Below are 13,494 nucleotides of genomic sequence, written 5' to 3' on the forward strand. Positions count from 1 at the left end.
CTAGCTTTTGAATGTGTTTGCTCTTGCTTCTCTAGTTCTTTTAATTGTGATGTTAGAGTGTCAATTTTAGATCTTTGCAGCTTTCTCTTGTGGGCATTTAGTGCTATAAATTTCCCTCTACACACTGCTTTAAATGTGTCCCAGAGATTCCAGGTATCCTGCTAAATTCAGTTACTAATTCAACTAGACAGACACTATTGAGTTGGTCAGGGCCTCCAGTGCAATGTTAAATAGAAGGGAAGTAGCAGGCATCCTGTCTCCTTTTTTTTTTAATATCAGAGGACAATTTACATTGTGTACTGATATGATATGATATGATATGATATGATATTTTATGATATTGGTATGATACTGACTCAAGGACTTTTGTAAATATTGTTTGTGAGATTCAGAAAATTCTCTGTTCTTCTGATTTGCAAAGATGGCTGTGGAATAGAGAGTAGGTTTCAAGAGGGAGAAAACAGAAGCAGAACCAAACAGTGAAGTTTGAACTAGCACCAGGAGCCTTGTGGACACAGAGGAGGGAATGCATGGGAGAGATGTCCTGAGTTCCTCCGTTTCCCCAGTCATCCTTGATCATTGCTCATCTCAGGAAAGCTTCAAAAGAAAAAAGAACACTGAAAGTTGTCAGGATTCTCCTTCTCTGCACTACTAAGTAGTGTTCTTGAAGATATTAATAGATGTTTAATGATAAAGTTGTGGTGCTCAAATCCATTTGGAAAAGTCTGAATACAACAGCACCCTCTTGGAGAGTCACAGTGTACAAGGCTCTGACAATCCTGCAGCAAAGGCAGTAGTTTAATTTAGTTTAACATAGTACCCATTCTCCTATTTCCAATGTCCACAGCATCAAAAAAAAAAAAAAAAAATGAGGTTCAGAGGAATTTCATAGATCCTCTCTTAGTAAGTTTAGGAAGTTTAATGATTCCCATTTGTAATAAAATCTGTTATTAGTCAGTGTATTGGTGTTCCTGAGGTTATAACCATACCCTTCTCTTTACCCTAGATGTTCAAAACCAACTGAGAAAGAAACCCAGACATCCACTAAGGATCAAAATATTACCTCAATTGCTGGTGAAGCTCAATTTGAGGAAGCTGCTTGGACTAGAGTCCAGATTGATTTTCGAATACTTCCCTCTGAATCAGATGGACTTGCCCACTCAGCTGCAGGGAGGAGAAACCCTGCTCAGTGGTTACTTCCAGTTGCACAGCAGAGCAGAAAGTAGAATACAAATGTTCTGTGGGCAGGTAGACCCAAAGGAAGAAAGACCATATGGGAATAAGAGCTTTGGACCTTAACCCTTCCCAAGTGAGGAATGTAAACCTAATGCCAAATTCTAATAATTCCACCAAAAGATAATCAAGCAATATATGGGAGGAAGAAGGTTTGGGGAGTGAAGAAAAAGCAGAAAGCCTAAAAAAGATGGGAGTTTGAAGATTCATTTATGCTGGGACAAAGGGAGAAAGATCTGCTTATTCCAAGTGCTGAGAAGTGGTCTGTAGTCTATTTTTGGCTTAAAGGTTGATTTCTTGATGTTTAGGAGAGTGAAGAGTAGGGCTTTAATTCACCTGGATATAAAGAAGATGGAATAGGAAAGACGAACCATTTTGTTAGGGGCCCAGGCAAGAGGAAGTTTTAGGCTGCAGTGGGGGCATCTAGTAGTCCTATCTGTACTGCATTGTTGACTTGCCAATATTTGTTTTTCTATTTTCCTCGCACTTTAAACAGCCCCATCATGTGTGATGTGCTGATGCTTAGCTGTAGAGGGCGAGGAGCAGGAGAAGATGGAGGCCAGTGACCCCAGGCTGAAAAAGATCCCCCAACCCTTGGAGGATTCTTTCTATCATGGGCATTGTTGGCATGCCCCAGCGTGGGCAGGAAGCATGCAAGAAGAAGGCCTCCATTTTCCTGGGGCAGTCCTACAGCCTTGCTCTTTTGCCATTTTGCCCTTGAACACTTAGCAAATTTCTCTGAAGGGCTACGAGAGGCTGGCTTAATGGGGATGGGCTTTACACAGTGGGGCTCTGAATTATTCCTGAGTCATTCTTGGTTCAGAGAAACCACAGGAAGAGAAATTAATTAGCATCCTTGGAGGTGTATTTCCTAGATGCAGCTGACTCTTGCAGGTGAAATATTAAGATTCTCGATCACTGTTGAGTTGTGATATTTGAAGCTCATTATAGTGGTTGAGGAGACTATAATGTACAAAATGAGGGGCTAACACAGAAACATCCACCTACTATCACAACAAGATAAAGGATTTCAAAACACATTAGGCAAGAATGAACTGCTTCCCGTGAGACTGGGAGCCAGGGCCCATCCATTCAGGCCATTAGCCTTGCTTGAGACATTTTTGATCCAGAAGAGGATTGTTGTTTTTCTCCTGAACCTGAGCATTCTGTTCCTCCAAGGCTGAGCTAATCCTGCATATAAGTAGAGAAGGTAGCCAATTTTGTGGGCTAATTGTAGGGGTTGAGGTTGAATGGAAAGGAAGTGGAGGTGGATTATAAAGTGCAGTGTACCCAAATGTATCTACTAAAGGTTCTGAATTTAATACCTTTAATCATTCCTTTTGGTTAAGAAATTCTTTTAAATTTCCTTTAGGTTTCTCTTTGAGAGGATAGCTCATCGATACTGTCTACTTAACCACAAGGGTTTGTAAACCTGTTGCACATTAGAATCACCAGGGGAGCTTAGAAACCACTGAGCCTTGGTCCCATCACTGACCAGTGAAATCATACTCTTGGGGATGGGATCTGGTCAAGTGTTGGGCAGTTTTAGAAAGCTACCCCCATATGGATTAGATGTGTAGCCAAAGTTGGGGTATCATTGCCTTAATGAAATAGAACATTGAATAAGTTTTGATAAGAAGATCATGGAAAGAGAGAACTTACAGAGGCATGGCAAGGCAGGGTGTCACATGGTTTTATATTTTAACAATTTCTATTGAATTCTGCAACACAACCGCTTCTATGTGTAGTGGTTTGCCATTAATGAATATATCCCAGTCTTAGAAAGATGAGGACCCAGTTAGAGCATCCTCAAGAAGGTATTTCCCAGCAGGCTACTGGGACTTTACCCAAAGGCTCTTTAGATAACCTTTGAATGGTGGAAAAATTTTGTGATTTTGTTTTGTTTTTAAGATAGACCTCATTATATACAAATTTATTCTTTGGATGAAAAGAACTCATCAAATATATAGATATAGTTCTTAAAGTTTGTAATGATTTCACATAAATAAATTCTCAGCTAAAGTCTCCCCCACCCCCCGCCCCATACTGGGTATTATGGTTTTGGGTTTGGAAGGTGAGGTGCACGGGTAACCTGCATCCTGAGTCCTCTTAGGTAGAGAAGAGAGCAGCATGGGCCAGTACTGGGCATGCTGTTGACACAAGTAACTTAGTGTTTGGCCATTTGGCCTGAGCTGCCTCCATTCTGCAGTGAAGGTGGAGAAGGTGATTGCAGAAGGGAAATCTGGTGACACAAGTGGGAGAACACATGGCAACTCTGGCTGCAAGCAATTTTCTAATCCTGGCTCTGCTGAGCCACGGACATGACATTAAATTAGCTATGTGTAGAGCTTTTACTAGTTCAGCATGAGGGATCAATAAGGTCATATGTGTAACATCCCAGTGAGAAAAAGCAGAACTAACCTTATGGCCACTTCCTGAACAAGAGGAACGAAGAGGAGCCTGGAGCTCAGAGAGGTCCCAGGGCCAGCTCCAGTGACATAGTTAGAAAATGGCCTGCACGAGATCCACACTCAAGCAGTCCAGTCCCCCTTTCTTATGCCAGGCTGGCTGCCTCCCTGCAGTGCAGGCCCTATGGTTAAACACTGAGTGATGCCACCTGAACGTGCTGAGTAAATCTAACACATACCTCATTTAATGCTCTTATTGTTTGGATACAGATATCGGAGTCGCAGTAGCTTTCACCCTGAGGAGACCAGGTTGGTATGGGGGTTCCTGTGTACCTCTTGCCTTTTCTTGGGGATGACGCTGGGAAGATATTATGATCCTAAACCAGAAAGCCCCATACTTTTTGTGAAGTGGGAGGGTTCTCATGCTGGAATTCTCTACAGAGTAGAGGAGGTCAGGGATGTGGTGGCAGCTGCCTAGTGACTTACCAGGTAAGTCTTCCTGATTTGATGGTTGATCCCAATACATTGTCTGGAAACCCCTGAAAGCCCCTCCTTTGTCAGAAAGCATCATAATATCATCTTCCTCATGGTATGCTGTGGAGATCCTAGGAGACAATGTGTGTAAAATGATGTTCCTGGCACATAGCGAGTGCTTTATACAGGTGTAAAAATATTTTAAACTCGGAGGCCCAGGTAGGCGGATCACAAGGTCAGGAGATCGAGACCATCCTGGCTAACACAGTGAAACCCCGTCTCTACTAAAAATACAAAAAATTAGCCGGGTGTGGCGGCGGGCACCTGTAGTCCCAGCTACTCAGGAGACTGCGGCAGGAGCATGGTGTGAACCTGGGAGGCGGAGCTTGCAGTGAGCTGAGGTCACGCCACTGCACTCCAGCCTGGGGGACAGAGCGAGACTCTGTCTCAAAAAACAAAAACAAAACAAAACAAAAGTTCAAACTCACATTTCCTTGTTATCAATATTGTGACACTTTGTAGCATACTTTACACTTGACAAACATTGTTTTCTATTTTAATATCACCCTGTGAATTGGGTAAGAAATGTCCTTGTGTCACATGGGAAGAAATATGCATCTGAGTTAAGTATCCAACCCCAAATTCTAGAGCTAACAATGAATTCAGGCAGGTGCCCGAGTTGAGCCCTGTGTAACGGGTTCATTTTCTACTGCCTGATCTGCCAGTGGCAGATCGTTCTGGGCTGGTGAGCCATGCCTCCTCTTACTGCTTGATGACACAAGGCTGTGGAGAAGAAATCAATTTTCATCAAGAAACCTTTTCATGCTGGGAGTCATGCTGGGTGTGCCCTTGATGACTGACTCACAGTTTCAGGCAAACAACCTTGTGTGTTTGTGATACTAACATCAGCCCACCCAAGAGGGCCACGCTGGTTGTAAATCCTTTGGGCATTCCTGGAAGTTTATTTGACTTACTCTTCAGGAGGCCTGAGCTGTGCCTAGACCACTGCTTCTCAACACTGGGTCTGCCCTAGAGTAACTAAAAATCTCTGAAGTTGGTTTGAGACATCAGTACTTTTGTAAACTTCCTTAGGTGACTCCAATGGGCAGCAGGGTTCAGAGCTCTTGGCTTCAGAAGGGCAGGGGTGCCTGTCTTTATGAGGTGGGACATCTCTTCCTTTTCCCCGGCCCATGACGGCATCTTCAGCCATGCCCCAATGACTCAGGCACTGGCTTCCCTACAGGAGAACTCAGAAGGCTGAGGCCACCCATGACGAGGATGTCAGCTCCCGAAAGGAACCTTATGTCTCCCTTGGCAGATACTGTCTTTTATTATTAGCAACTCCCTATTTGTGGATGGAAGTCATTTAGCTGCTTCAAGCAGCCTCCAGAGTCCATTGGCCAGGTTCCCAGGAATGTGAGATTCTGCATCTTTGAACTGCTCATGGCAGGGGGCACCTGGAGACCACAAATGCTGATTCAGGGTTGGGAAGGTACTGGCTTTAGGTGCCTGGCTTGGGAAGCATCCCTTGAAAACAGAATAGTGAAAACTGTTATTGGAAGTCGTCCTTCTGTATGTTCTCCAGAGATCGCTGGGAGACGTAGGATGATGTTCTCATCAGAGGATGATGGCAAATCAAAGGGGAAAATGCTACCTCCAACAAGGGCACTTATTTAGCACTTTCTATATCCCAGATGCTGTCTTAGGTGCTTTGCTACGTTACCTCATTTTATTCTCACAACAATCCTATAGAGCAGTTATTTCCATTATACACAGGAGGAAACTGAGGCGCAGGCAGGTACTGGTCTTACCCAAGGAGTTCGGGGTCCTGTCCACATCTGGGAGCTTTCAGAGTCCATTCTTTCCATCCGAATGTATCTCATGGTCTCAAAGGACCCCTGAATTCCCCTAGGCCAGTCCCCCCTTCTGATGCTTGTCTTCCCTACACCATCATTTAACAGTGGTGTTCAGACCTCTGCTTGCACACCTCCAGTAATGGGAGCCTCATTTCCTCCCAAAGCAGTTCACTCCACTGTTCAGACAGCACTGATGTGGGGGCTCCTTAATTCCTTATCTGAATTAAAGCAGGACATACATAGAATAAGTGAGCAAATCAGTGAATAGAATAAGTGAAAGAGTTGAGTGAACATCTATCTCCTAGTGCCTTCCACTCACTGGTCTTAATCTTACCCTTAGGACAATAAGAATAATTAAGGTTTATTGAGCAGATAGTATGTTCCAGGTACTGTGCTAAATGCTTTCCATTTATGATCTCATTTCACACCTGAGGACTCTGAAGATTAGAGAGACTAAGTGACTTGTTGAAAGTTGCAGAGATAGTGCTGGGATTAGAATCTTGGCAGTCCGACTGTGGAGGCTGATCTTAACTACTGCACTCCACACATCCTAAGTCCTAAACATACAAGCAAAATGGGAGACTGTGATTGTTCCACTACCTTTCACGTTCCAGGCCCACAGATGTTCACTGAATGGGGTTTGAGCCTTTGCTGCCCTCTCCTGTCTTTGCCTCCAAATGTTCACTTCCTTGTCCCTTCCCATCCTCTCTCCAAGGCTGGCCAGTCTGCCTGCGTCAGGGCCAGGACTTTCCTCCAGCCCAGTTTCATCCATCTGTGTCCCAGAGCCCTGTTCTCAGCAGTCCCCTAGCTCAGAAAGGGGTTCTGTGGGAGGCTGGCAGAGCATTAGGAATGCTCTTATCTGTCAGAGACCATGGACTGGGGAGCTTCCTGTGATGAGAAGGAGGCTTACAGGCATGGTGGCGGGCCCCTGTAATCCCAGCTACTTGAGAGACTGAGGCAGGAGGATTGCTTGGACCCGGGAGGTAGAGGTTGCAGTGAGCTGAGATCGCACCACTGTGCTCCAGCCTGGGCAACAGAGCAAGACTCCATCTGGGGGCAGGTGGGGGGTGGGGAGAAGGAGGCTTAGAAATGGCTTCCTGCTCATGGCTAATGATGATAATAGCAGGGGACATTTTGGGCATGTGCCATGTGTCAGCTGAGCTGTGCGCTTGAGGTGAGACCTCAGCAAGTTCCAGGCCTTCTTGACCTTGGTCTTGAGAGCCCAGGTCTGGTGACAGCGTTCGCTCTGCTGAAGGGAACAGACAGGCTGCGGCTGCCCAGTGGTTAGACCCTGGACTTTAAAATCGGGCAGGCCTGGGATCCAGTGGTAGCTCTGTTGTTCAGAACTGTGTGACCTTAGAAACATTGCCTGGCCTCTCTGGGCCTTGGCTCCTCATCTGCAAGATGGGCAGGAGAGGTTTGCTGTGTGATTAAACAATGTGACTGCTTTTTTATGCCTAGCAGAGTGCCTGGTGAGCCAGGAGAAACAGAAATGTCAGCTAGTGCTATTAGTATTCAGTTTGCCTCACCTACATGCAATTCCAGGTGGACCTCACGATTCCAATTCGGGGGGATTTTTGTGGTTTCTGCAAAAGGAGAGCTCCCTGGAGAGCTTGCTGGGTGCCCCTGACACTTGTCTTTTGCCCCCGTCCTGGGTGGATGAGGAGGATGATGGCCTTCATGAAGCTTGGTGTGTTTGTGTGTCTACCTTCTCCTAACATGCCTGAATGACTCAGTTTTTATTATTGTTTCTTTTTTTTCTTCTTTCAGAAAGGGGATGTTTGGGCTGAAGCTGAAGAAGAAGAGAAATAAGGCAGAGAAGGGGTTAATCCTAGCCAACAAGGCTGCGAAAGGTGAGGCTGGGGGTGGGGCGCTGACCACTGGGGCCTGAGAGTGTCACAGAGCGGACCCCTGCTTGGCTGAAAATGCATGTCCCTCTCAATGGGAGTGAGGGGGAGTGTGAGTGTGCTGCCCCCTGACCCTTTAGGTCTTGCCAGTCCCAGGTGTGGGCCCAAGATAACCCCCAAGGCCCTTGGTTATCTGGGCCAAACAGGTGAGTGGGGATGGAAGGGGTCCCCGTGAGAAAGCAGCAGCAGGGTTCAAACTCTGTTTCTGTTCTTATTTGTCCTGTGACCTAGGATGGGTGGCTCTGAGTCTCAGCTTCTCCTTTGTCTAATGTCATGATGTGGGTTGCTGGGCTGATCTCACACAGCTGTGGGGAGGATCAAGCAGGATTTTGAAAATAAGAGGATCGCAGCTACTGTGGGGGAGGCTTCACACACATCATCTCATTGAATCCTTCCACCATCTTCCCAGTAGGTATTGTCACCTCGGTTTTACAAATGAGTTTACAGAGAGGCAGAGAGAGTAAATAACGTGTGGAAGAGACGCTGCAGAATTTGCAAGGCCCCGTGAAAAATAAAAATGCACAGCGGTTGTTAAGAAGTTATTAAAAGTGTCAAGATGGTGACAGCAGAGCTTAAGCCAAGTGCAATGAGGTTCTTCTGAGCTTGGGGTCCCGTATGGCTGCACAGACCGCATATCCATGAAGCCAGCCGGCCCTGAGCATGGGAGGTACACAGCCAGGAAGCAACACCGTTGGGATGTAAATCCAGGCTATCTCACTTTCTGCTCTTAGAATGGGCTACTTCCTTCTCCAACAGGGCAAAGTGTTGAGTTATAGCATGAACTGCATCCGTAGAGGCCAGGCCCAACACTGGGTAGATCTTCAGTGTTTGTTGAATCAAATTGGATCAATGGTTTCCAAGTGGACAGATGGGGTGGTCCTCTGGAGACTTCTCCTGTTGCATAGCCTTGATTAAAAACCAGCTCAAGGCTAGTTTTCTGGACCATTCCTAAATCAAAATTGTACCATGGGTCTCGTTAATCTTCACCCCTCTTGTCTCCTGGGGGGCCTGCTGCACTGCCATCTACTGCAGATGTCCTGTAGCCATATGTTGTAACAACTTCACTCCTTGCCCTCAGGTAGAACCTGTCCTTATGGTAGAAAAGTATGGAAACTCATTTACACACAGGTATTGATAATGATTAAGAGCCTTGGATTGACAATGAGGGACATTGCATTTTCAGTGGGGACAAGGCTTACGGCTTAAAAGTCCCTGTTGATTCAATGGAACTGTACCAGGGAGTGGGTGGAAAAGACTTTGGGGTTATTCCTGGTGTCTTTGAAACTATAACACTGTGGTAGGCCCTGTGACACAAGGTCGAATCAGGCATAGTCCTTTCGCTCTAGGACCTTATGAAAACTAGTATTTATGACATATTTAATAGGTGTCTGCTGCTTTTTCTTCACATATATCGTTCATGACTCTTAAAAGTAGATTCTGTTGCCCCCATTTGATAACAAAGGTTCAGAGAAGGCGAGTGGTTTGCCCCAAGTCACACAGCTAGTAAGTGGAGAAGCTGGCTCCTGATCCCAGGTGAGTCTTACATCAGAGCCTGGGTTTCCTACCCCATGGGTGGCCACCCGTTAAGAGCCCTCCCTGAGAAGCTAGCTGATACCTAGGGCAGTTGACCACAAGCATTTCAGAGGAGGAGTTTGCTCCTGTGGCTCATTCTAGAGTCTGCAGCCCACAAAGCAAACAGGGCAGGGAGGAACCCGGCCCTTCCTAGAAAGCAAACAGCATCCATCCTGCTGTCCAGAGGCCAGCCCTGTGGGAGACTGAAGAAACAAAGCCCACAGAACAGAGACTTTGGTCTTGCCTTCTTGACCTGGCCTGGAAAGTTATGGCTTTTTGGGGTGAAATGTTTGGAAACTTTCTAAGTCTCCTGCTTTTTTATCTGTGTATTTTGAGGCATCGTAGTTACATCTTACATTCTTAAAATTCTCTTTACCCTACCCTAACCTAGCCATTAGTTACACAACAAATAGTTATTGGGTACCTCTCACAATCATCCATTTGCTCATTTATTCAAAATGTATTAGTGGAATGTCTAAGTGTCAGCCCTGGGCTAAATTCTGGGAATCTGATGGCAAAGACTGGATGGTCCGAGGGGAGGACAGCTCTGTGCAGGACTTTTCTATTTGCCCCTCTGGATCTATTCTCCACCCTTAGCCAGCTGCTCTCTGTCCTCTATGGGGGCATGGACCAGGTCTCTTACCCTCTGCCTTCAGGCTGGCTCTGGCCAATGGGGTGCCCCAGCAGGAGGTGTGGGAGGGAGGAGCATGAGTCAGGCTCCAGGTGACCCTGTCCCTCACCTACAGGAGGGTCACTGCTCCTCACAGGGAGGCTGACCCCACCAGACTTCCTTTCCTTCGGGGTTCCAGTAACTGCTCTCTCTCTGCTAATTTTGCTGGGTGCCTAGGAGTGGCAACAGCTTGGCTGTTGCGAGCCCCAGATGATGACAAGACCCTTTGTGGTATTCCTACACAAACATCTTTGTAAAACGTCCTCAAATCATCTTACTCTGATTATACCATCTGTTACCTATTGGGACTGTGGCTGAGGTAACTAATGGCATTGCAAGTTGAGAAAAGTCCTATTAAAAAAAAAAAAAAAAAAAAACCCAAAACAGACAGTGGGCTGCTGGGGAGTCTCTCAGTGCAGGCAGAGAAGAATTCTCTGGGGAGGTAACATTTAAGCTACAACTTCAAGGATGAGAGGAAGCCCACTGGGCGATGGGCAGGGAGGAGAGCAGTGCAGGGGGAGGGGATGCCTGTGAAAAATTCCAAGCAGCAGAGAGCTTGTGAGGTTAGATGGAACTGAAAGGGGGCCTTGTGGATAGAGCGCAGGAAGTGGGTGAGAGGGCCACGTGGGCAGGAAGCGTGGGCAGAACCAGATGGAGCAGGTCTCTAATTGCAGATTGTGTATGGACTTCAGATTTATTCTAAGTGCAATGGAAAGCCATTAAGGGGTTTTAGGAAAAGTGACACGGTCTGTTTTCTATAAGGTCATCCTGGATGCTCCATGGTGAGAGACTGAAGAGAACAAAGTAGTAACTCAATAAATTAGTGAATGAATGCTGTAGAAGAAGTTTTAGCTGACTGCCTTTCTACCTCGAGGTCTGTCTCACCCTCCAGAATGTACAGAATGTATGCCCCTACAGGGAGGTGTACGTGATTTGCTAATTCCTCCATCCTCCGCATCTAACCTAGCACCTTTTCTTGCATGTAGAAGGTGTCTTTGAATGTTCACTGGAAACTTGAAACTTGACAGCAAGGCCCAGCCTGAAGGCCCTTGCAGTCAAGGAGGGGAGCAGGTATTTTGTCTTGCTGCTTCGAGGAGCACAGCCAGGCACTGGCATTCCTTCTGGCAGCTCTGTGGTGTTGGGCTTGTCTTTATTTCCTGAGTGAAAGGGTAATAAAAGCAGACTTCCATGCATGCAGAGATCCTCTCTGTAGCTACTGAGCACCTACAAGGCCTGGTCTATGTGCATGAGCTCCCTGGACATGGCTGTGTTTCTTCGGATGCAGTACTGTTGTGTGTGGTTTGCTGTTTAAAATCAGAGAACCAACATGCATCAAAGCTGGAAGGTACCTTGGAAAGTATTAAATGGATGGGTTTGAAAGGTGAGTCCCCTGGATCCCTGGGATTCTGAACCATGGCTTCAGGAGTGTCTGAAGGTGGTGGCTGTGAGAGTCTGCAGGAAGCCCCTCCATGGAACATAAAACAGTGTGATATAAACAGGCTTGTGTTATATACTGAAGTTCCATATCAAGTTACATTTATAAAAGGATTCCGTTGCTTTAACAAAATTTAAAACCACTTTTCTTGCCTAATTCTTTTGTTTTATGGACAAGGAAAAAAAAATGCCAAGAAATTCTGGGTGACTTGTTTAAGTCATGCAACTGGGAATCCATAGACTTGAATGTCTACCATGGACCCTGTGTAAAGCTAGGGGCTTCATACAGATTGTTTAATCTTCCTGACAAACCCGTGGGGGTAAATGATGTTAACCTTGCCTTGTTTTACAAATGAGGAAAACGGGGCTGAGAGAAGTAACTCCTTCAAATCATAGAACTAGAAAGTGGAAGGACTGGAATTTGAACCCAAATCTTTTGGATTCAGGTCTTTGAACCACATCATGCAGAGTCTCTCGGTTTATCAGGAAGGCTCAGCCACTCTGGTTTTTGCCGAAAGTCTGGTTGAGAAGCGGTTCTCAGGCTTTACTGTACATCTAGGATTACCTGGGGAATTTCAACAATCTCGAGCAACATTCCAGATGAATTAAATTAGAATCTAGGGTGGAGAGGAAAAGATTCTAAGGAATATGTTTATTATCTGTTCATTTAAGTTTCCTAATGCGTGTGTATTGTTTCCTAGGGCTTCCTAGGAAACTGATCCTTCCTAGACTAGTGTGTCACAAGCTACCACTAACTCAGTAACTTAGAAGAAGACAGATGTGTTCTCTCAGTTATGGAGGTCAGATGCTGGAAATCAGTATCACTGGGCCAAAATCACAGGCCTCACTCCTTCCAGAGAATCTGTTGGTCGCCAATTCTAGCTTCTGGTTGTGGCAGCATCTGTCTAATCTCTGCCTCCATGGTCACATTGCCACCTTTTTTTTTTTTTTTTTTTTTTGGTCTATGCGAAATCTCCCTTAAGGATACAGGTGACTGCAATTAGGGTTCACCTGGATCACTTCATCTCAAAACTCTTAATGTAATCACATCAGCAAATACCTTTTTTCTAAACAAGGTAACATTTACAGGCTTCAGAGATTAGGGCTGGCCATCTTTTCAGAATATCACACGTTGCTACTCAAAATTGACCTGCAGACGGCAGGAATATTATTACCTCGTCTGGCATCTAGCTGTTAGAAATGCAGAATTTATCCGGGCATGGTAGCTCACGCCTGTGATCCCAGCACTTTGGGAGGCTAAGGTGGGATATGTGCTTGCACCCAGGAGTTTGAGACAGCCTGTGCAACATAGAGAGACCCCCTCGTCTCTACAAAAAAATATTAACAAGAAAAAATTCACCGGGTGTGATGGAGTGTGCCTGTAGTCCCAGCTACACAGGAGGCTGAGATGGGAGGGTCCTTGAGCCTAAAAATTCAAAACTGCCGTGAGCTGAGATCTTGCCACTGCATTCCAGCTCCAGCCTGGGAGACTGAGTAAAGACCCTGTCTCCAAAAAAATTAAAATAAGTAACGTAGAATCTTGGGCCCCACTCAGACCTACTGAATCAGAATCTGCATTTTAGCAGCTTCCTAGATGATGCTCATGCACATCAGATTTTGCTAATGAGGCTCAGAGAATAAATGATGCATCTGAAGTTCCACTGCGGCAAGGTCATGACTTGAAACATGTCTTTTGTTAACTTAAACCATACAATTTATAAATTTAGAAAGTAGACTATATTTTTTATGAAGGGTTACAGCCTGCCAGGCGCCCATGTTGATGGTCTGGGAAGCATAGCCTCCCACAGAGTGCAGAGACAGACACTTCAAGAAAGGGAAGAGTAAGACAGGAATTCAAACTGAAAGGGTTGGCCAGATATAAATATTTACAGGTTACAGGAGGAGCTATGAATATTCATGAAGGTGGTCTTGATGCATGT

At 45.6% G+C, this 13,494-nt stretch overlaps 1 protein-coding gene across 1 annotated transcript in view; it reads left to right on the forward strand.

Annotated features, from left to right (window-relative positions):
* FER1L6 (fer-1-like family member 6) overlaps positions 1-13,494 on the forward strand; it is a 195,362-nt gene that overhangs the window by 21,671 nt on the left and 160,197 nt on the right. The window contains exons 2-3 of the mRNA XM_012001151.1: positions 3,912-3,950; positions 7,742-7,824. Coding sequence (XP_011856541.1) covers positions 7,749-7,824 — 76 coding nt within the window. The 5' untranslated portion in view covers positions 3,912-3,950; positions 7,742-7,748. The remainder of the gene's footprint in view (positions 1-3,911; positions 3,951-7,741; positions 7,825-13,494) is intronic.

Source organism: Mandrillus leucophaeus, unplaced genomic scaffold, assembly GCF_000951045.1.
Source record: "Mandrillus leucophaeus isolate KB7577 unplaced genomic scaffold, Mleu.le_1.0 Scaffold650, whole genome shotgun sequence".
In the NCBI taxonomy this organism is placed as follows: domain Eukaryota; kingdom Metazoa; phylum Chordata; class Mammalia; order Primates; family Cercopithecidae; genus Mandrillus; species Mandrillus leucophaeus.